Below are 24948 nucleotides of genomic sequence, written 5' to 3' on the forward strand. Positions count from 1 at the left end.
ACTTTTCATCTTTCACATATCAAAAACCTGGCTCTGATCAGCACATGCCAAGAGAAATTTATTGTTTGAACAACAGGACTCTATATGTGTCTACTGAAAAAAAGTGAGATTTGGTAATAAGCCCTTTTGAACTCAAGGGTTAAGTATTGGAGGGACTTGCTGCCAGGCATGGAAGGCTGAGCAATTAGAGCAGATGACTATGAAGTGAAGCACTATACAGGTGGAAAGCATTTGCATCTTTTTCATATGTACATTGTAGTGTTGGTGTTTGAACAGTAGCATCAAAGAGATAACATGTTCATAACCATATCTCAGCATGACTTAGGCTAGGTTTTGTTTATCTGAAAGTTATACTGATGTAGTCAAAATACTTATTCTTATCCAAAAGATGCTATATTGGAATATACGCTGTAATATATGAAATCCCTAGACAAATGATACTTGCAAGGAGTCACTGGGGATTGAGAAAAAGAGTTCAAAATGTTGAATTCTCCCAATAACCAAAGAGAGCAAATCTATATTACCTACAGACTGTATGGGTACCACTGCTGCTTTAAAAGCTAGCATTCTTATGACAGTGAAAGCTTTTTTTGTATTATTATCATCATCATCTTTTTTTTATTATTTCTGTGCCCTTATTACTTGATTTGGGGGACATTTTTTTCAGGATAGTTAAGAATTTAATTCCCATACAAAAAGCATTGGGCTTTTAAAAGCAGAAAATAATATATTAATACTGTCAAATGCAAATGCAAATCTCTCTTCATTACCCTTAGCTGTTTTACAGGAATACCCAAGGAAATAAGTGGATTATCTATTTACATGGATAGATATGATTTTGGATGTTCTGGGTAAATCAGAACTGAGCATCCAGAGTTATTTTTCTTTCCCCTATTCCCAATGCAAGAGCTTCAGCCTTGCTTTGTTTCTGATTAACAGTGACTTTTTTTAAATCCACACAAAGAATCTCATTCATAAGTAATATATTCTGTCTCACATCCTTGTCTCACATGATTATGGGACTGCTTTAATTCAGTAAAATCTGCTTTATACAATGTATTACATGAAGTTAACAAAAATTAGGCAAGATGGAAGGCTGCATAATTCTACTCACATCACTGGCAATTTCTCGGGAGGCCTTGGCTGTCTGGAAAGGGATGGCTTCCATTGTCAGTTTATAACCCTGAGCACAGAGATTATGCCAAGATTCCCTGTATTTTGCCTAAAGTGGAAATGGCAACTTTAGATTTCTTGGTTAAATTTTAAATGGCAACTTAAATCAACAAAAGGAATGTGTTTGGGTTGTAGTACAGGGTTTTCAAAATATCTCATATCATTCTTTTATCTCTTGTAGAAAGACACTTCTTCAAATCTAATACAAAAAAACAATGCCACATCCAAGACATATATTAGATTTGGACAGAACATATACTGTATTAGATTTGGACAGAAATTTCACCCATATCATTTTTGCATGCATTTATTCATACTCTAGATTCCTTCTATTTCCACATTAATTTAGGAAGGAAAAGAAGGTGGAAGATTCAGTGTAGACAGTACTTCTACCCAAATATTAACATCCCATAATAACTGCAGTCATTATAACAATCTCACCAAAGAATATTTAATACTGAAAATTCACTGCATTGAAACTACTGCTAGGGGAAAGACCATTTTCAATAAAAGTAAAAGCTAATATGCAAAATTTAGTTGCAGCAATGCCAGTGAATTAAGATGCTGGTTTAATAGATGCAATAAGGGAATTAAAATTATCAGCTCTCAGAGCATCCAGATTTTCTTTCTGAAGAGTCACAGCAGCCAAATATAAAATGAAACACAGAGGATAAAACTGTAATAAATAGATAAACCACAGCTGCTCTGACCGAGTATCAAGAACAGAAGATAGCAATTATATTTCATACAGATCAGTAAAATGGCTGTTACTGTAAACCTCTCCTGTATGGAATAAGAGGTTAAAGACATTTATTAAGGAGAAAAAATGGCCAGGATTAAACTAAGCACTTACCTCACTAATGTTCGCCGCATTCATTTTTGCCCTTTCAAACTCAGGAAGCCCCAGTGTTACCGTACACTGATGCAAAGTGTCTTCACCTGCTGCTTTGTACAGGCGCTAGGAGAATTGTATTTAAAAGTCTAGTTAACAAGAATTCCCTTTAAATGTTATCAAGTTACATTTATGAAATGAAGTTATATTCACCTGTTAGGATTTTTTAATACATGTATTTCTTAAATACCACATGTTTCATATTACAATTGTTTTGTATAAAATATGAATTTTATCCATATTTTATACAGATATGGAACTATCTCCAGTCCAAGGCTGGAGGCTTTAGGCAAGAATCTCCACAACTGAGGACAATCAGTAACAATTCGTGAAATTGTAATCAACTTTCTCCATGCAGGAAAAGATGGGAAAACAGTGCTCCCTACCGCCTCTTGAAGAAAGAAAAACCCCTGCTGCAGCTGTCCTATTTTCTTCACAATGGATACATCATGCCCACCCACCAAACTGTTTCTTTCATAGCTTAGAATAGAAGAGGGATCTGCCAGTGTCCTACTTTCCATCTCTATTCTGCTACTATTATATACACAAAAGGGTTAAAGCTGGAATAACCAAAGGCCCTCCCTTTATGACTGTTCCCACTAATTACAGTATTGTTTCCTGTGGCTCTGGAAAGTTCTGTGCCTTTGGATACATAGATCTAGATATACAGATAATGTAAATTGTTGCCTGTTGTTCACGTCTTGCTCTTCCTCTGCTTTTGCCTGCCTTTTATCCCATTTTTGCCAGCAAATGTTTTTGATGTTTGCTGATGTTTAATAAATAAACATCAAGCTACATTTTTGTTAGCTGTACTGAATAATGCGTATGCTTGCTCTGATTTGGATATAGGGAATGACTGGGAGTGTGCTGGGTTTAAACTAAAATGGAAATTGCCCACAATAACTCAAGAGAAAGAATGAGGGCAGATGAAACAGAGTTTTATGGTGTCAATCATATCCATCCTTTTCTTTCAAAGGGACATATAGCTGGAGGGTTGTGGATTTTCCCTAAAACTGGATGGATATTTCTATTGAGGTTTTTTTCTTGAAACAAAAGGAGGAATATAATGACCTCAACCAGCTGATGTAGTTAATGGGTTCAATGCTTGGGTCTCCCAAAATGGGGGCTTTCAATCTGGATGTAGTTTTTGAACCTTCTACTGTTGGAAACACTATGCATTTTAGTCTGCACGTGTGTGAGAAGAGAAACATCTATAGGCAATTTTTCCCTGCATTCAACCTCCTCCAGCTAACAAGTACACAGCTGATAGAGTTTTTAAAAGTACAGAAATAATAAAAATAAATTCATAACCCAATTAAAACAGCAATCTTTACTGAAAAGGCATTGTATAATTTCTCCCATGCAGAATAAAGGCCTCTTCCAATACTGCATCTGCTGTTTTTACAAACATTTTTATTTAAATGATTTCAAAATCTGCTACCCAATGAATCTGATTTAATATTTTCTATGTAATAATATATTCAAAATTTAATGTTTTAGTGAATCAATATTTTGTTAACTAATTAATCTTACTGATTGAGGAAACATTACAGACCTAAAAACTAAGTTGTTGAAAACAACAAACCTATCAGGCCAGGCCCTGCTTTTGTCAGCAACTCATCTGAGCCATCTTCAACATCAGATTCTGAACAGGAATTAATGAAAATGGAAAGAACTACAGAAAGAAGACAGGACTGATCCATAATTTCTTAAAGCCTTCTTTCATGACATTTCCATAAACATTCAATATTGCTTTGAAAAGTGCCAAAACAAGGAAATTTACGGGGCCAAACAGTTTCCCAATGTGGATTTGGTTTTATTTTCACTTTATTGGTGAAATGAATCTGTAAAGACCTTCTGAATATTTGGAAAAATCAGAAGCAAGATACTTGGACTTTGGTGCTTTAAGTGAGTTTCTGAACACACTGATGTTAACTGTCTCTGAGACTGTCCTTCCAGTATACCCCTTTGCATTATGGCTGCTTTCCAGAACGAAAGAGAAGTCATTTGCACAAATCCCTATGAAATAACTGCTCTGATTTGTTTTCTTTGTCAGTATGATTGAGAAAATGATATTTAAAGCTTGTCCAGGGACAATAGAAATGATGTTACTATGTAAAAGGATAAATTGATGGTGCCTTTTTTTTTTCCTTTTTGGTATATTACATTTCTCAGCGCATGCTGCTCTCCTCCCCCCTCAATATATTGAATTTTAAAGAGCATATTTTCTGATCCATGTTAGCAGAACCTACCTCATTAGCAATCATACTGCTGAATTTTGCATGAAGAAGGCCAGGAGAGTCTGTCACTGATGTGTACTTGAAGGAATTTGCTTGCTGACGGTATTTACTCTGAATTCACAGAGAGAGAGACAAACAAAAGGAGAAATACAGGATAAGGACATTATATTTTGCATGCTACTGATTTAGCTAGCACTTTACACAGAATTTACAACATGTAGACTTGTATGTCGTTTTAACCCCTTGCCTATATATATATACCCATGCCTGTATAGTAAAATCAGCAGACTCCATGCAAAAACACAAGGACTAGTTGACATTACTTCTTTTGAACTACACCTTAGCTCTTTGGAAGAAACATGATAAACCACCTGATATTTTTATCTACATGAGTATTTTAAAAAAAATAGTATTATTAAAATGCTGAGAACTAGTATAACTGAAGTACAAGTGATTATCCTGGATTAAATGTTATTGTAACTTTTTTGGTCTGTGTGTGAGTCATCATTTCAGTGATCTTTAGACTAGAAATTATACAATCCATTTTGGGGTTTAGTTGGTTTGGTCTAGCCACCAGTTTGTTGTGGTACTGTAGAGCCTCAAATGTACGATTCAATTCAAAGTAGATTTGATCAGATAATCCCTTCAGTTAGAATCTTTGAACTGAATCAGTTTAGATCTGATATTTTTTATTTTACTGAAATCCCTGAAATGAATAAAACACTTATATTAGAGCTGAAAAAAGTTGGGCTGCTTTTATCAATAGCAGAGAGGTTCTACGCTCACATGAGGTCTAAAGGACTTCCAAAGGATGCACAGCCCCACTGGTTATGTCTGTTTATTCATATATTTAGAAGAAGTAGAGAATAGGGTAGATCCCAAAGGATGAAAGCCGAACACCTCACTGTCCATGCCTTCCTCTGCTTTTTAAAGGCCTTTTCAGTCCAGCCAGGCTTCCTCAGATGGGAGAGAAAAAAAGAGATTGAAACTATGAAAAAGGAGAGGGCAAGATGGGGAGGATTCAGCTGTTCTCACCTCCAGGATCTTTTGAGGAAAAACATTTACACCATGCTTTATACATGAAAGGAGATGACATGCACATTTTTAAAGTGTGGTTTCTGCCATTATATCTATTTTGGTCTTTATTTTGTCTTATTATTGACATTGACCCATTCTTTTGCTCTGGAGAAAAACTTAAGAGTGAGATGAGAGAAAGCAGGAGAGGGAGCGGGAGAGAGTGCATAGTAATGAGGAAGAGTAATTCTCTTTCCAGGCCACTTATGTAGAGTCACCTGGGTTTTGAGAAATGTGATTCTATGTCTAATATAAAAATACAGGCTTCCTTTCATCTGGAAAGGAACATTTCCTTCTACAAAGGATCACCCTAATGTACCAATCACTTGGGTCCTGATTACAGAACAGGAAGTTTGTGAAAGTAGTTATCAAGGTCTGCAAAACCTTGAACTCCATTCAGTTCACCCAGGATATAAATTGAGTGATCAAATAAAGAGGGAGGGTGAGAATGAGAGCCCACCCTTAATCAGGAAGCTTCTTTGTCAGTTTTACACAGACATCTGGCAAATCCTTGTTTGTAGCGGAGAAATCAAAAACCTCTTTTGTTACCTCACTGCTGAGTTCAGAAGCTTTCTTCTTTGCTTCAATCTCCAAGGCCCCTGGTATGATACAGCCAACTCCCCTCATAAAGTTCAAGTCAGATCGGTACAAATTCTATGGGAAGCCAGTCAAAACTAATTTATAGCACAGAACCTAAGAAACAGTCATTCAAATGCTTTCCTTATAAATAACATCTACCACACAAGACTTTTGTAACCTTCAACCATATTGGAACTGATTTTACCTATTTCATGATTGTGCATTTACACACACTCGCATTTACATGCACAAAGCATTAACCCAGCCGTTTACACACACACACACACACACACACCTAGCCATCTAAGCAGAAAAGAAATAGCTAATTCTGATGCTGATTATGTATAAAATTATAAACTATTTCTGATGTTTCCTCTAAAAATCATTCATACCAATAAAAAACAGTGCATTGGTGAAATCATGTTTATACTCACCCCAGACAGGTTACACTACTATTTTTAAAATAAGCTACAGTTGTAACAGTTATAACTATTGTACATACATTAAATTTTAAATCTCAAGAGTTGGGAAGAATCAAAGAAGATACAAAGATTTAGGTACAGATAGGTCAGAACAAGATAGGCAACAGGCAGGCTGCTCAGGGGGAATGGGTATTAGAGACCAGTCCCCATCTATGGACACTTTACTTCAGCCTGGTAGCCTTCATAGCCAGGTTCTTAAAAGCCCTTTCTTCTGGCTGCTGCTTCTTAATGCCAAATCTATCTGTAACAAATGATATCTTCTTGTCGACAATTTGATTGTCGATGAGAACATAGATCTGGCTTACCCCACCAAGTGAATTGTTCACCTCTCAAAATGTGACTTCCCAGATTTTGGCTGGGTCAGCAGCCATGAGCTCAGGGCTAGGGAAGTAGGGTGGCTATTGTCATCCATTATCTTCTACAAGTGACTGAAGGCACTGTGCCACATTTAACCAGGTGTGAGGCCAAGTGGGCACTGCTGCTGTTGCACTATTCCCACTGGTGGTGGGAAGCATCCTTTCCTGGGCTGCTTTATTCCATTGTCAGGGTAGGATACAGTTCCCCAGCTTATGATGTTGGGGAACTTCAACCTGCCATCTCTGGGGTTGGGTTCTCAGGCATCCCAGGAGTTCATGACAATGATGGGCTTGTCCCAGGTTGTCATAGCCCAAACTCATGTGGGAGGTTGCATGTTAGACCCACAACATGATCTGATTAATAGATGTCCTGTGTCATGGTAAAATTACCCTGATTGCTATTGTTGTTGTGTGCCAATAACACCAACAAGGAGAATAGATTGTCACAGACATCTGTCAGATCCAACTCATTTCCAGAGGGTGCTTGGGGGGATTCCTAAGCAGTTCCACTAAGATCTAGTTGCTAACAGGAGTGTCAGGGTGATAGCAGCCTGGATGAAATTGCATCTGAGCAGCTTTTCTGTGTCCACCAAGCCAGCAGAGCTCCTCGAACCACTGAGGAGCTCCAGAAAATGCTGTGTTATTTTAGGAAGAAATGTAAGCCAAACAAAGACCTACTGGGTTGGAGCAGCATATGAATCCCAGTAAATAAGTATATACATAAGTATATTAGAAAGTACACTCTTAAAACTCATGTTTAAACCTGCATAGGAGCAGAATGGGGAGGTATCTTTATACCTATTAAGGGAGGAAAGTAAATTACTATAAAAATAGATTTTAAAGAAGTAATAGTTCAGTCCACTTTGGGCATGGCCCCACTTTCGTTTGAATCTGGCATTGCCCAACATTCAAGTGTGGTTTTGACTTATTCTTCAAAGATGGATCTGGCTTTTTACCTAACAGAAGCTGTTCAACCCTCAGTTAAACGTGGTCTGCAGAACTTAATTTACCTCACTCTGTAGTTTATACGCTTTTTTAGCGCATTGCAGCCTCATATCTTCAGACAGAGATGTGTAATCATGAAGCAGTTGTCTATATTCCTGATCACTGACCAAAGACTGGGCTTTTCTGGCATGCACTAAATTCAGCATGTCCAGTGGTAGGTGGAGCTTGCTCTTCTGCTTATCAAAATCTTTCCTGTAATTTATCTATGAAGGAAGTTAAAAAAAAATATTGCTATTTTTCAGCCATAGAAAATCATTTGACAAATTCTTTCAGAATTATTCACTTTACAATTTATAATTATGCCAAACTACAGACCAGGAAACAGGACAGAAAACAATAGTTAAAATATAACCACAGGCCACAACTGGCCACTACTGTTATACTGTTATAATTTGCTCCTCAACAAGCTTGGTGTGCATTATGTGTACATTACTAAATCCTTTTCCTAAGCATATGAGCTATTGCCTTAGAAGTCTTTGTAGTAATTTCAAAATTGTTCTTCAATGAAAATGCATGTATTATATTTGTGTGCCAGTATAACACTACTAGAAAATTAGAAGCACAACAGTCTTTTGCCCTCTTCACCTTTTTCCTTACTACTTCTTCTGTCACTGGTCTTGAATTTCCCTTCCCTTCCATTTTCAGAGTTAATATAGGTGCAGTATTAAGTTAGCATTTTTAATTTGTTTGTTTGCATATTTTGTTAGATTTGTTTTCTCCAGGAGCTCAAGGCAGCTTACATGCAAGTCTCCTTTCATTGTATCTCCATAGGAACAAGAGCCAGTTTGGTTTAGTGGTGAAGGCACCAGGCTAGAAACCAGGAGACTGAGAGTTCTAGTCCCGCCTTAGGCATGATGAAAGCCAGCTGGGTGACTTTGGGCCAGTCACTCTCTCTCAGCCCAACCCAGGGTTGTTATTGTGGGGAAATAGGAGGAGGAAGGAGTATTAGGTATGTTCCCTGCCTTGAGTAATTTATAAAAATAAAAAGGTGGATAAAAAAAATCTAAAAAAAAGATCTTGTGATGGACAATAACTCAGATAGCTCTAGAGACAACTTAAACTCATTTAGGAGGACAAGGCTATCAATGGTTCCAAACAATGATGGCTATATGGATATTCCAGAGGTGGTGTGGTCCCGAGTACCAGAAGCTGGGGAAAAAGGAGAGAGATGGGTTGTGGTATTTATGTCTTATCATGAGTTCTTTTCTTTTCTTTCCTTTTCCTTTTTTCTTCTCTTTTCTCTTATTATTTTTCTTTTTTGATAGGCATCTGCCTGGCTGGTGAAATAAACAGGATGCTGAATTAGATAAGATTTTAGTTCTGTCAAGGATTGTCTTATATTCTTATGCATATAGAGGAAGTCTTGTCAATTTATATTATCTTGAGTATGCTGAACCTAACAAATTTAATGTTTGTTTAATGGAAATATGGGGATACCAGTTTATTTATTATGCTACTTACATCACTTTGTACCAAAGCTGCATGGATTAAGTGAGAAATGTTTATATCTTCCAAGCCATAGGAACCAATCAACTGCCCTTTCATCTTCTCAAATGCCTCCTTGTACTTATGCTGAAGAGGAAAAACAAAACAAAACAATAACCTAGCAAAGATGTGAAGAGTGAAAGAAAAGTATTATTCAACTGCTTTTTGTTGTCTTCTCAGCTAGTGAGCACTTTACATAAAGCCATGTTTATCAAATAGCCACATACATGCAGAACCAAACTTGTTTTAGAATAGGTCTGCTCTATAAGAAAAGGAATGTGGGTTTAGAAGTTCAAATTATATTTATTAACATGTACTTTACCTAAACAACAGCTAGTTTCTATGAGATATGTCAGAAGTAGTACTAAAGAGACAGTGTTGTATTTATTCACATCATCTCTGAAAATAAAATGCAATACATAGATACATGTTATCCCCATTATGATGGATATCATATTTGCTCAGCTGTTTTATTTGTTGAAGTCCATTATAATGGCCTAAACTAAGTTGCAATGTTACTGGAGATGAGATTAACATCTCTGTGTTCAACTCTTGATGCACATGGAGCAAAGATTTAAGAACTACTCTGCCATGGTGTTGTTTATTCGTTTAGTCACTTCCGACTCTTCGTGACTTCATGGACCAGCCCATGCCAGAGCTTACTGTCAGTCACCAACACTTCCAGCTCCCCCAGGGACAAATCCATCACCTCTAGAATATCATCCATCCATCTTGCCCTTGGTCGGCCCCTCTTCCTTTTGCCTTCCACTCTGCCTAGCATCAACATCTTCTCCAGGGTGTCCTGTCTTCTCATTATGTGGCCAAAGTATTTCAGTTTTGCCTTTAATATCATTCCCTCAAGTGAGCAGTCTGGCTTGATTTCCTGGAGGATGGACTGGTTTGATCTTCTTGCAGTCCAAGGCACTCTCAGAATTTTCCTCCAAAGCCACAGTTCCAAAGCATCGATCTTCCTTCTCTCAGCCTTCCTTATGGTCCAGCTCTCGCAGCCATATGTTACTACAGGGAACACCATTGCTTTAACTATGCGGGCCTTTGTTGTCAGTGTGATGTCCCTGCTGTTAACTATTTTATCGAGATTTGTCATTGCTCTTCTCCCAAGGATTAAGCATCTTCTGATTTCCTGACTGCAGTCAGCATCTGCAGTAATCTTTGCACCTAGAAATACAAAGTCTTTCACTGCTTCTACATTTTCTCCCTCTATTTGCCAGATATCAATCAAGCTGGTTGCCATAATCTTGGTTTTTTTGAGGTTTAGCTGCAAGCCAGCTTTTGCACTTTCTTCTTTCACTTTCATCATAAGGCTCCTCAGTTCCTCTTCACTTTCAGCCATCAAAGTGGTATCATCAGGATATCTGAGACTGTTAATGTTTCTTCCAGCAATTTTAACTCCAGCCTTGGATTCCTCAAGCCCAGCATGTCGCATGATGTGTTCTGCGTACAAGTTGAATAGGTAGGGTGAGAGTATACAGCCCTGCCGTACTCTTTTCCCAATCTTAAACCAGTCTGTTGTTCCATGGTCTGTTCTTACTGTTGCTACTTGGTCGTTATACAGATTCTTCAGGAGGCACACAAGATGACTTGGTATCCCCATACCACTAAGAACTTGCCACCATTTGTTATGGTCCACACAGTCAAAGGCTTTAGAATAGTCAATAAAACAGAAATAGTTTTTCTGAAACTCCCTGGCTTTTTCCATTATCCAGCAGTTATTGGCAATTTGGTCCCTAGTTCTTCTGCCTTTTCTAAACCCAGCTTGTACATCTGGCAATTCTCGCTCCATGAATTGCTGAAGTCTACCTTGCAGGATCTTGAGCACTGGATCTTCTTCCACTTCCGTGCATTGCTTGTTTAAAAATAATTCCTTATCTCTTCTGGCTAACCTCTGGAATTTTGCATTTAATTGGGCATATCTCCCCCTATCACTGTTGCCTTTTGCTTTCCTTCTTTCTTGGGCTACTTCTAGTGTCTCAACAGACAGCCATTTTGCCTTCTTGGTTTTCTCTTTCTTTGGGATGTATTTTGTTGCCGCCTCCTGAACAATGTGCGAACTTCTGTCCAGAGTTCTTCCGGGACCCTATCTACTAAGTCCAGTCCCTTAAATCTATTCTTCACCTCCACTTCATATTCCTTAGGAATATTAGTGAGCTCATATCTAGCTGATCTGTGGGTCTTCCCTAATCTCTTTAGTCTGACCCTAAATTTTGCAAGAAGAAGTTCATGATCTGAACTACAGTCAGCTCCAGGTCTTGTTTTTACCGACTGTATAGATGTCCGCCACCTTTGGCTGCAAAGGATGTAGTCAATCTGATTTCGGTGTTGTCCATCTGGGGAAGTCCATGTATAAAGCCATCTCTTAGGTTGTTGGAAGAGAGTGTTTGTTATGCAGAGTGAATTGTCTTGGCAAAATTCTATCAGCCTATGTCCTGCTTCGTTTTGTTCTCCCAGGCCATACTTACCTGTAATTCCAGGTGTCATTTGACTGCCCACCTTAGCATTCCAGTCTCCTGTGATGAAAATAACATCTCTTTTAGGCATGTTGTCCAGTAGGTGCTGCAGATCCTCATAGAACTGCTCTACTTCAGCTTCTTCAGCATCTGTGGTTGGGGCGTATATTTGGATCACTGTGATGTTAGATGGCTTGCCCTGAATTCGAATTGAGATCATTCTGTCGTTTTTTGGATTGTATCCAAGCACTGCTTTAGCCACTTGACTATTAATTATGAAGGCTACTCCATTTCTTCTGTGGTCCTCTTGTCCACAGTAGTAGATCTGGTGGTCATTTGATGTGAAGTGGCCCATTCCAGTCCATTTCAGTTCACTGACGCCCAAAATGTCTATCTTTAATCTTGACATCTCACCAATAACCACATCCAATTTGCCCTGGCTCATAGATCTTACATTCCAGGTTCCAATGGTGTGTTGATCCTTAGAACATCGGATTCGCCATTCACCGCCAGCACCGTCGGCTGCTAGCCGTCCTTTCGGCTTTGAGCTAGCTGCGTCATCACGTCTGGGGCTAGTTGAACTCATCCTCTGTTCCTCCCCAGTAGCATTTTGACCATCTTCTGACCTAGGGGTCTCATCTTCCGATGGTATACTGACATATCTCTGGTTGTACTGATCCATTTAGTTTTCATGGCAAGAATACTGGAGTGGGTTGCCATTACCTTCCCCAGGGATCGCAGTTAGTCTGACCTCTCTGTCATGACCTTCCCGTCTTGGGTGGCCCTTCACGATTTAGCTCATGGCCTCATTGAGGTGCTCAAGCTCCAGCACCACGACAAGGTAACGATCCTTTGCTGAAGGATACTCTGCCATAATAAACCACGAAACTGATTTTTAAGCAATAAGAGAATAATAGATGAATAGTTTGTCCTCCAAATCATACCAGAATGATTCAGTCCATTACCCAAATTTCCTAGATCTAAAGTAAAAACCTTTACAGGTAGTCGATTTATGACCACAGTTGCGACAGGAACTTTAGTTGCTAAGCGATGTGGTCATTAAGTGAGGCATCACGTGACTGTGACTGATTTTACAGCCTTTTTGCCGTGGTCTTTAAGTGAATCACATTGTTAAGCAAATCCAGCTTCCCCCATTGTCTTTGCTTGTCAGAAGCTGACTGGGAAGGTTGCAGATGGTAAACACATGACTCCAAGAGGCTGCAACCATTGTAAATACATGCCAGTTGCCAAGAGCCCAAATTTTGATCACATGACTGCACGTGACACTATGATAGTCGTAAGTGAGAGGACTGGTTGTAAGTCACTTTTTTCAGCACCATTGTAACGTCAAACGATCGCTTAAACAAATGGTCGTAAATAGAGGACTACCTGTAATAATATAATAGTTAATGTACTTTGGGAGGCTGCAACCTTATTACAGAAAGTTTAATGGATAGTTCTAAATAACAAATTCAAGACCCTATGTTAATTAACTGGGGCTTTCCTTGTTTTTGAGCAAGGAAAATACTCCAAAGGTATTTGCTTTCTTCTGTTGTCCTTTTCTAGTGTCTAAGCAAAATGCCCTCAGAATTATTTCTTTGCCAAGATTTTTTGTTTCATAACAGATATTATTGTTACTAAATCAACTTACGTCACTTATAATTTCACTAGAAGCTTTTGCTGTCTGGAAAGGAATGGCATCCAGTTTCAGTTTATAACCACCATGTTGCATCTTGTTCCAGGATTCCTTGTAGCGGGTCTATTTGGAAATAGGAAGTAAGACGAAGATCCATTTATTGACACTTGAAGCACGTTCTTGACTACAAAAGGCAAGTACCTATACCTAGAATGCCTAGAGCAAACTTACATAAATTTCTTTGTTTTTAACTAAGGGTTCTCTACTTTAGGTCAATTTTATACACTGTTAGAGTTACAGATCTTATCTGATGCTATGTTTCACTTCTGACACAGTCTTGGAAGCTGCTTCAGTTGTGGTAATGGACTGCGATAATGACCTTGGGAGACAGGAGACAGGAGGGAGAGGAGGAGGAGGAGCCTAGACAACAGTCAAACAAGAGATATCTCAGAAGGGACCCTCCCTAGTTTTCTGGAAATCCACAGAAGGAATGGGGTTGGAGAAAGCATCTCAGAAAGGACCCTCCCTAATTTTCGGGAAAGTAAAGGCAAGGGAGGGGCAAGGGCTTTTAGACTTGCAAGATTATGTTACTGTAACTTCCAATAAAGGTAGTGTTAGTACTCATGGTTTCGTTTTCTTGTCTGGACGACCTTGAAGGGCTGACAGTTAGTCCCACTGATTCAAATTGGAACTATGATGAATTTGAACCAGGTTAATCTAGATTCGGTCCAATGTGTCTGAAGCAGTGATTTTATGGTCTTGTCTATGGGCAGCAATACTATTTTGCCTATCTGCACTAATTCTTACCTTTAGTATTGGCAATAGTCTTTTCTTTCACTTTAATTTGCAGTTATCAGAAAAGGTGTCAGTAATAAAAGCACTAGCGAGAAGAAATCAATGGCCATTTTCATTCCCTAAAATGCCCCAGATGTAACATATTACATTCTGGAGAATAAATGGCAGCCAACCATTAAAGAAAATTACATTGGGGTCAAATACCCATTTTTCTTACAATGCATACTGTATCTGAGGCATTTTGAATAAAAGAAATGGTGGCCACCATCAAGAGGATAGAATAGATCTGCTGAACCTATAAAGGAAAACTTAAACCCAACTACAATTGAATAACACATTGCTACTACTAAATAATGTTACCACCTTCCAAATTATTTGGTTGCAAATTTTGCCAATTCTACCCCTTGATTTAAGGGGACTATGGTAGGTTCACTCTTACAAGTTAGTACTTGTTAAAAAAACACCAAACTTCATCTCAGTTCAGTCCTGGTTCTTCTAAGGCATCTTGAAATATTTTTTCAGAAAGCCAAATAGGCCATTACTGAAGATGAGAGGAACAGCAAAAATGCTTCCCCAGTTACACCCTACTTACAGTCAGGCTTATCCTCAAGAGAGAAAGTGAGAAAAATACATTTTACATAAATTGCAGCTACAGTAAATATAAAGAAAGTCTAATGAGTAATATATCCTGAAAGTCTTACCTCACTGATATTCAAAGCATTTTGTTTAGCTTGAAAGATCTCAGGAAGTTCTGCTATTTGGGTATAATTATGTTTTACATTCTCTCCGTGCTCTTTATAAAGCCTCTGCAAAATTCAGAAAATACTTCATAGGGCACCACTACATGTTTCATGCAAAGTAACCCCTCACCCTCTCCTCAAAATCAATCCATATAAAATGAAAGCATCAATTCAGGATCTCACTGCACTTATGTGATGATTTATTTTGATTATTTCATCTTTTTATTGTAAACTATCTTGGGATTATTTCTAAATGGATAACTGTATTTAAATTGTCAAATGAAACAACATAAATCATTTTTCCACCTACCCATGCAATTGTCTTTGAATCTATCCATAATTTACCTATTACTATAGAAATAATCCACTATAGATTAGAAGTAATTATGTATATGGCTATATAAGATTAAAGTGATTTTTATTACTGGCATTGATGATCTCCTGATTTATTATAGAAAAGGGAATTGCTAATAATTGTTGCAGTGACAGAGAGATAAAGAGAGAGAGATTCATATTTCAAATGTCCCTTAAGGAGGAATAAAAAAAATAACGCAAATATGATGCTGATATGGTTATAAATTGTAAATATATATTTAATATACCAAACTGTATGACTCAGGATAGGGTTATAAATTTACCTCTCTCTATATATATGAGTGTTCTACTAGGCTTTTTAGAAGAATGGGAGGTTTCCATTAACACAAGTTTTTCAGTTCCTGAGAAGGAGCTCAATGACAGAGAAAACTAGTGCTTCAATCAGGTTACTCAAAGAGGCTACCAATTTTATAATCATAATGTATATACATTAGAACTTACATCCACAGCCTGGTTATAACTAATTCTAGCCTGGATCATATCAGGAGTGTCTTTAATACTGGTAAACTTCAAAGCATATGGATGCTGACGGTATTTCTTCTGTTGAGCAAAAAAAGATCAAAGCTGTGAAATTTGTGCTGCTCTTTCATGCTATTTGAAATATTAAAAAAATCATAGGTTGTTTGAGATTAGAGTGAATGTGTAAACATAATTATTATTATTCTTTCTTCATGTTTATCACCTAAGAACTTTCAGATTAGAATTACTTTCCATTTAAAACTAATTTTTACTAGTCTGATAATACAGCATTTCCACTTAAAATTTAAGCAAAACATTTCAAGAGGATTATTTGTAATAAAATGCCCAGGATCCCATAAAAAATAACGTCATGCATTCACCCAAAATCTGAAACACGAACAAGCATTCTGTATTAGTAAGTCCTTATGGTAAAACAGCTATTGGAGTATACTAGCTACAATGATATTTTGTGTATTATTTGAAATGTGATGATTTGTTTAGCTCATGAACAAAAATAATAAAAACTGAAGTCAAGTCACAAAGGCATATCTGATAGTTATGTTATGTAAACAACATGAGTTATATGATCATATATTTTTCCTGTATTTGTATGTGTACCTTTCACTTCAGGGACACTGGATCATGGCATTTACATTAACATTTTGCAGTACAAGTACATCTTTATTGCGTTTTCCCCACAAGTGAAAATAATTGGTTTTTCAATGTAACTGTTGTAATAAAAAATATTTGTAAAGATTTTTTAAAAAAATGGTAGACACTTGCTTCAAATGCCAAAAATACCTTCGCACTCATAAATATAAAAATATAGTTCATAACGATTCTGTAGAAGTGTCCTTCATGCTGCTAGTGACAAAGTCTAATAGATCCCCAAGTCTCATAAAACACATTCCTTCATATTATAATTACAAGAGAAAGTGAAATATATTTGGTAAAAATCAAAATTTCCAAAGCCCTGCCATTTAAATGCTGAGAACATATAATGCTGCAATAAAACTATTTTCCTCCATGGGAAGGTACCTGAATATTGCTTACTTAAAACAATATTGTAAGAGAGATGAATAGAAGAGGCCAGATAAAAGCATATACTGTATATCTTGTTTTGTTTTGTACTCTCTGGTCAAACAGCTTCTAAAGCACTAAAAATGCACTAGAAAATCTGTGACTAAATGTATTTCTGTTATGAATGACCATCACACCATCTTTAGTGTGACTGCACAAAAGTACTCTTGAATCCTTAAATCCTCTTAACATACTTCCTGGGTATGCATATTCAAGAATTCAGAATATTTTAATTGTGGATGATGGTCTTTAGTAGCCTTGAAAAGCACCCATGAGCTGCATTTTGTTTTTTTTACTGAAGGATGTTCATGAAGGGGAGAGCTTGGGTAATAGTAGATCCTTAGAGTCATAAATATACATTTTAAGCCTTGATGCACTTCATTAATAAAATGCAAGCTGGTGGGATAAAAACTGTTTGATTGCCATTATTATTCATGATATCATTTGTCACCTCCTTTGCTTTTGGAAAGGCTATATGGACTCCCACTGTTTTGTGTTTGGTATCTGGCTTCCTTCTAATTATGATTACAATGCCTGGTTTTGAGAGCTTTCATGTGGGATGCCTTTTTCTTTTCTCCCCCTTTGAGTGGAAATTATTTTAATTTTATACAGACATTTTACATGTAGTCTGGGCAGGTTTTGCTATGGCTGTCATGAAATCTCACCTCACTAATGAGTTCTCCTGCCTTCTGAGCCTGCTTCACGTTTAATGACCCAGTGGCGATCCATCCGGCTCCTTTCATCCAGTTCAGATCTGCTCTGTATCGGTTCTGACAAAAGGAAATAAAAATGCTCCATCGTGGCTGCTCACACATTAAAAATGCCACCTAAAGAACTCACATATTAGAACACCAAGTGAGCCAAATTAGAGCCTGCTTTTGTTTTATCCACTTCTTTGCAACCATGGGTAGAAATGTGAAAGTGGGGGAATTCAGAAAAGAGATCGTGCATGTGCTGACAGTGAACCTTTTTGCTATAAGGTTTAAAAGAAAATGCATAGGGATGGAATTCATTCATTCATTCATTCATTCATTCATTCCCTTATAGTGATTGCTAAATGGTTTCTGACAACACTCTCAAGATATCAATCATGAAAAACAGGGCTGGTTCAAAAGATTTCTCCGTAGATCTTTTGCCTATTTTCTTGGAAGTAAGGGAAATAAGTATAATAAGACTTACTTCTAGGTAAGTACAAATTGAGTTATAGCCATAGGGAAGATTTGGGCTAGTAAAAGAAATTAATGATGGTGAATACAGGAATGACTTATTTAATCACTTTTTTGTACAGCTGGCAAAAGTCAGTGCAAAGAATCCATGTGTTAAATCTATCCAAACTTACATGAAAGAGGGATATGTAAACTCGCCATCATCAGACAAATACACACCCCTCTACAACATGGATCCAGACCTACCTCTAATATGGTTGCTGAAAATTGGTGGCATAGTTTCTTGCCATTCCAAGATGGGAAGACTAAAAAATTGTAATGTAAGCTTTAAATTAACACCGTTTTTAAAAATATGCTTGTGCAAACACTCCCCCAAACCCATGGAAAAAAATAACATGGCCCCATCCACTTTGTATTATTGATCTGTTCACTTTGGCTTAAGCCCACCAAAAAATATTAAGTGCAGTTTTCACTCATACAGGTGTGAATGAGAAGCATAACATTGGTTTTCAAACATTATATTCATGTGAAAAGGTGTTCTGTATGCATAATTTGCAATGCTATCCTCATTTCCAGATCCATCAGAACTTTATACAAAGTTGTACAAAAAACCCACAGGGTTCAATAAATGAAGTCATTTTTGATCCAGGATGATGCAGAATGCATTTTATCTATCTGGAGAATTGTGCTGTTCCAGGTCTAATTGAACTATAACTCCTACCATATTGGGCTCACATATTAAGAGTTATAATTCAGCAAGGTCCTGACCCTTGATGTAGCCACTGTATAAGTGGACACATCACACCCTGACTCTGATCCATAGTATAAACAGATTGTGATAGTTGTTATCAGTAAGTCTGCAAAAGAATAATCCTCCAAAGTTATTCTTTCTGATTAGCCTAAAAGGCCATGAGAATGTAAGGTTATATAAAAATAATGAAATGTGGGACTTACATCACTCTGCAAGCCATAAGCCCACTTGGCCCATTCTACCTTCATATCTGTGGGCAAGGCTGTATAGCGGTGTATGATTGTCTTATATCCTCTATCAGTGGCCAGGTCCTGAGCTTTCTTGGCATGGACAAGATTTATCATATCCATGGACACATGATACTGATTCTTTACATCTTCAAACACCTTTTTATATTCCAGATCACTCTGCATCTTTGACACATGGAGCAAGTGAGCCATTTGTGAGTCTTGGCTCACATCTTGCACTCCAATCAACGTTCCTCTAGTCTTCTCATAATTCTCCTTGTATTTTATCTGTTAATAAAAATAATGAATTATGCCAGCAAAGAGAAGCAGATAGTCCAAACATTATTAACTATGGAATCAGGTCCTGGAAACCTCCCTTATAAAAGTAGGTCCTGCATTCTGTTCCTTGTTTATCAGATATAATTTATTTATTAGCAAAATGTTCAAATAAGGATGCAGGCATTCCTTCTGGTTTTCATAATTCCTAAGGGAGCATATTTTTGAATCAATACTCACATCACTTGCCAGGTCCCTCTTTGCCTTGGCTGTCAGGAATGGTATAGCATCAAGATGAAGTTCAAACCCTCTCTCTTTCTGCCTCTCCCAGCTACTCTTGTAGATTTTCTAAAAAATTGTTAATACCACAATTATTTTGCTTGCTGTCATGAACCACAGGCATCATAATAGCACCCAACACCTCCAAAAGGAATCAGATTTGTATTGTTTTACCAGTTATTTAAATGTATTGCAAGTTCCTATTGTTAATCCTGCTTGCTTGTTTCCATATTGGTCAAATTAAAAAGATCCTTATTAAAGGTGTCAATATTAGCAATGTAGATGTTCAAATATAAAAGTTCTATGGTGGCTTTTCCCAAATGGGATAATCTAAATGCTTTAGATTTCAGCTTCCATTATTCCTGACATTGATGATGCTGACTGGGACAACTAAGAATTGTAACCCAAAACAGTGAAGAGATAGTAAAGAGACCTCATAATGAACCCTAGACATTAGTTGTCTGGCAGGAATTAGCTAACATTGTCTAACAGAGACTCAGCATCCACACTAAATTATAATTCATAGTTTCTTGGGAGATGGATATTGTTGAACTGTTACTTTTTATAAATGTTTAGTGTACAGATACCTTCATGGGTTGTGCACCTTTCTAAAATATTTTGGTAGAATGTTTCAGAACTCACACAAGCACAGCAATTCTCTATTAATTAAAATAAGTATGCTATTTTTCAGGCTTTCTCCATAAGATCCATACAAATATGGCATTCAAATCTATACATACCTCACTAATATTTGCTGCATTTATTCTGGCCTGTATGAATAGAGGCTCATCTTTACTTATGGTGTAGTTGTGAAGAAAATCCTCTTTTGCTGACCTGTATGCAATCTGTTCACAAAGGCAGACCAAATCATTTACCCAGAGACATAAGTGATTGATAACAACAAGAAATATTTAAGTTCTTACAAATATAGAAACATGCCTTCTACTAGGTCCAGCCTTTGTCTATCTAGCCCAGTAGTGTACATTAACTGTCAGACTGCCGTGGTTCAGGTAGTAAGAATAGACTTTTTCAAACCCTAACACAAGATGCTGGATATTGAACATGGGATTTTCTGCACACAAACTGTATGCTGAACAAAGGCCTCCTCCATAGATTTCCTCTAAATTTATACATGAGTATTTTTTTTTATTGTGTGAAAGGCATCTGACTAACTATCAAGGAAAGGAAAGGAAAGGAGAGGAGAGGAGAGGAGAGGAGAGGAGAGCAAAGCAAAGCAAAGCAAAGCAAAGCAAAGCAAAGCAAAGCAAAAGCAAAGCAAGAAATCATAGGACATAAAGTAGTATGTAGTTCAGATTGCAACCCTCTCAGAAAAAAAGCCAAGAGGTGGAATTGTTGAGTAGCAGTTGCATGTTTTACATGTGCAAACAATCTAACATAAAGAAGTCATAATGATTCATGAAAATGCTTAAACACTGGTTTCTCCAAACTCTAGTTTGTAAAACATTGGATTTGTCAATCATATCATTATGAAAACAGTGCTTGTGTAAGCAGTAGAAGCAATGCACAAGGAGAATGAAACAGATACAATTTCTTGTTCACAATCTAAAAAATTTGCAGCTGAGGTTAGCTTCTCCATATTATCTAACACTAGAAAGGGCTGCTTTTCCCTAATATGCTAATACAAAATAGTATTATATCTATTTTCTAAATAATGGAAAGATTTCAGAATAACAATAACAATAATAACAATTTATTAAACTTGCAACCTGACTTTCAACAATTCTAATAATTGTGGAAGACAGGAAGCCTAACTTTAATCACAAACAGAGTCTTGCTGAGGAAAGATGCTCTCCAGAGATTTATGCAGAAGTTCTAAAAGTCATTTTTCTTACTACTTTAGCACGTGGCCTTTATCACCACAACATCTAAAATATAGTCAACCAACATCTTGATATACTTCGAGAAGTACAGACATTTTTTTTTTTTTAAAAGCCCTCAGAAATACACATGAACCACTGTAAAGCAATGGCAAATGTTCTCTGCTGGATCTTCCTATTTTTCAGTGGTGGTCAGTTCAAAAGTAAAGGAACAAGCAGTCAAGCAATACACCACTGACTAGCACTTGGTAGAGTAGTCATGAACCCTCAGAAACTATATTCAGATGCTGTGATATGTCTATACCTATAAAGATCAGAATAGTACAGGCAATGGTATTCCCTGTGATACTTTGTGGAAGTGAAAGTTGTATTTTGAAAAAGCTGGATAGAAAGAGTATTGACAAACAAATGGATCATCTAACAAATCAACCCAGAGTTCCCACTCAAGGCACAAATAACCAGACTCAAATTATTCTATTTCAGACACATAATGCAAAGGCCTGGCTCTCTGGGGAAGACCCTAATGTTGGAAAAGGTGGAAGGAAAGAGAAGAAGAGGTGGAGCAGCAAGGTGGATCAACTCAGTTACAATGGCAATGGGTGCACCGTTGGAAGACCGAAGGACCAGGGTAGGGACAGATTGTCATGGAGAAATGTCACTAAGAGTTGACACTAACTTGATGACATTTTTTGATAACATAATCAAAAAATCAATCAATCAACCAACCAATTTGTCCTCAAAGATTATTGTTTTTAACAATAACAAATCAATATAGAAAGAAGGTAAAGACAGACTCACATCACTCTGCAGTTCCTGGCTTTTCTTCGCATGTTGGATCTGGGAACTGTCTGCAACACTTGTGAACTTTAGAGCATCAGCCCTCTGTCGATATTTTTTCTAATTAAAATACATTTTAAGACTGATTCAGACATTGTCACCACTTTGTTCGACTTTAAATTGATCAGGTTTGCCTTCCATACATTTCCAGTCTAGGTCACTGTGCATGTTTTTTATGTCTCCCTCAACTCCGAAGTTAAAGAAGTTCAGCTGAGGAAATGTAAGTTGAACAGTATGTGATACATTTTTATTCTGTTTTCCAAATTTTTGTCCAGTAGTTTTAAATAATGAAGGTTCATTAATTCACAGATTAAGGAAGCTTGTCTAAGGACCAGCTTTAACTATTTGACTTGGATATGAGACAGTTCCATAGACCATCTTTCTCTCTTCCTCTCCATTCTTTCTGTAGCTGTGTCTAGAGAAAAGTAAACTAGCAAATGGGCGAATCTGAGTGAGGAACAAAGATATTGGTCTCTTCCTTGAAACAGTGTCATATGATGGGACATAGAGGAGGCATGCCTTTTCCACTGCAGTGGAGGTTCCACTGACCTCCAACTTACAATTGGCCACATCCCTGTTGGCCTTTAGACAGGCATTTCAAAATTGGTTCTTTTCCCAAGTGTTGGGACCAGGATGATAGGTATTGCCACCTGGAGAGGTATAATGTATATTGTGGGTTCCCAATCACCTATTAATTGTAGTTGTCGTGATTTTGACTGTAATCATATATTTTTTTTTTTACATATGCTACTTAAAGTCACATTTGTTTGAGATGGATAGTTGTATAAATCTCTTAAATACATTAATCTTAAATACTGTAACTTGAAAGATACTATTTAAATATGACCACAATACGTATACCATCTTGTCCCAATATCTCAGTCAAATGCAACAAGAACCACTGTGAGTATGGATTTAAGATTTATGGAATTATCTTAGTATCATAGACATTCATTCCTAACCACAATGATGCAATGAGATGACACATTGCAAGCTCCACTCATTTGTATTTGTATCACATACAAGTTCATCCTTGTTCCCTCCTTGAATACTTATATGGGGAGTAAGGATAGGTGTGTGTGGGGTGGGGGGTTTCAAAGGTTTGTGCCAATGTGTTGCAACCTCCACTACTTGTTTAAGTCCATCATGACATTGCACGCACATAAGAAAAGGATGGAGCTTACGTTGCGACAATGGAACGCTACTTTCAACATTTTAACAAAATGCTGGATCCTGCAGACCTCTGTGTCTGCAGCACATTTGATGCTATTAGTTTAATACAACCCAATTGGTGGTTTGAGAGTTAATCACACGCTTGAAAATTATAATACTGTGTCATGCCATCAGCATACTTAAAAGTGCTTTCACCTTCTATAATATAGAGTTTCAGTAGTATGATAATACTTGAGTAAAATCAGTAAACTGACCTCACTGATGAGTTCTCCTGCTTTCTTTGCTTGTTCAATATTGATACTTTGGTCTGCTATCCAGCCAACTCCCTTCATCCATCTAAGGTCAGTCTTGTACTGAAGCTGAAAGGAAAGGGAAATGAAATTTCACAGATATCAAGTAGAGTGGTAGTACTAAAATATATTGAACTGGCTGGCCATGTGTAATGAGAGTAACTAGGAGACCATGAGTTCCAGTCCTCCCTTAGGCAGGAAAGCCAGCTGGGTGGGCCAGTCACTTTCTCTCAGCTCAATTCACCTCACAAGGTAGTTGTCCTAAGGAAATTAGGAAGCAGGAACATTATGTATACCATCCTGATGCACAAAATAAAGGCAGGATATAAATCTAATAATAAATGAATAAATAAGTATGTAAGCTATAACAACAATATAAATTTATAAAGTTTTATATACAACTTTATAAATCTATACAACTGTATAAAATTCTTATTCACAAATACTGTTGGTAATACTAGAGTCCAACTCAGAAAAATAGTTTTCTACTGAGAGTAAATGTATTATCTTAATGAAAGTTAAGTTGAATTAAATTCTGAATTGTTACATTTTCATTTTTACAGTGCATATGTAATCCCATATGAGCAGTGGATTGGTCTGTAATCTAACACTTGGCCTGTAAATAATAATAACCGGGCTGCCCCATCTGAATTGTAAAACTCTGGATGGCCCCTAGATGGCAGAAAAGAGTTAGATTTTTCTGTATTTCTCTGCTTCCTTCCAGTGGTTATCTAGATTTTTGCAGCCCAGATTTAGTAGGCCAAACAATAATCAACAGATTCTAATAACATCATTACTCTCATCAGCCTTTTTAAATAATAAATGAAATGCCTTTCTTCCCACCTCACTTTGTAGCCCATAGGCCTTTTTGGCCCACTGTGTCTTTAGGTCTTCTGGAACTGCTGTATATTCATGTATTTTCTTCCTATAGTCAACGTCACTAGCCAGAGCCTGGGCCTTCTTTGCATGTTTCAGATTGATCATATCCAGTGGTAAATGGAAATGTGCTTTATTCTTCTCAAAGTCTTTTTTATATGCAATCTGGAGTAATATCAAAATATTACATTGATCAAAATATGAAAACATATTGATGAAACACCAGTCTAGTATTAACAGTTACCACGTAATAACAACTAGATAAAATTACTACTACTACTTTCGGTTCCTTCAAATATCTGCACAGTCTTACTTATAGGATTAAGACTTGAAAGACTAAATTTCTGCTCCAGCTTTCTTTGCCAGCATTGTGACATTTTCTTTAAAGTATGTATAGTA

General features: G+C 37.1%; 1 protein-coding gene across 3 annotated transcripts in view; it reads right to left on the reverse strand.

The window, feature by feature from the left end:
- Positions 1-24948, reverse strand: part of NRAP (nebulin related anchoring protein) — a 72617-nt gene that overhangs the window by 15428 nt on the left and 32241 nt on the right. For all 3 annotated transcript variants that reach the window (XM_063307190.1, XM_063307189.1, XM_063307188.1), the window contains 16 exons: positions 24517-24714; positions 23638-23742; positions 22172-22270; positions 20276-20380; positions 19497-19604; positions 18957-19268; positions 17502-17606; positions 15739-15837; positions 14884-14988; positions 13403-13510; positions 9263-9373; positions 7807-8004; positions 5929-6033; positions 4318-4416; positions 2027-2131; positions 1115-1222 (listed from right to left, as the gene is read on the reverse strand). In XM_063307190.1, the coding sequence (XP_063163260.1) occupies positions 1115-1222; positions 2027-2131; positions 4318-4416; positions 5929-6033; positions 7807-8004; positions 9263-9373; positions 13403-13510; positions 14884-14988; positions 15739-15837; positions 17502-17606; positions 18957-19268; positions 19497-19604; positions 20276-20380; positions 22172-22270; positions 23638-23742; positions 24517-24714 (2070 nt within the window). The remainder of the gene's footprint in view (positions 1-1114; positions 1223-2026; positions 2132-4317; positions 4417-5928; positions 6034-7806; positions 8005-9262; positions 9374-13402; positions 13511-14883; positions 14989-15738; positions 15838-17501; positions 17607-18956; positions 19269-19496; positions 19605-20275; positions 20381-22171; positions 22271-23637; positions 23743-24516; positions 24715-24948) is intronic.

The sequence above is a fragment of the Candoia aspera genome, chromosome 6, assembly GCF_035149785.1.
Source record: "Candoia aspera isolate rCanAsp1 chromosome 6, rCanAsp1.hap2, whole genome shotgun sequence".
Classification (NCBI taxonomy): domain Eukaryota; kingdom Metazoa; phylum Chordata; class Lepidosauria; order Squamata; family Boidae; genus Candoia; species Candoia aspera.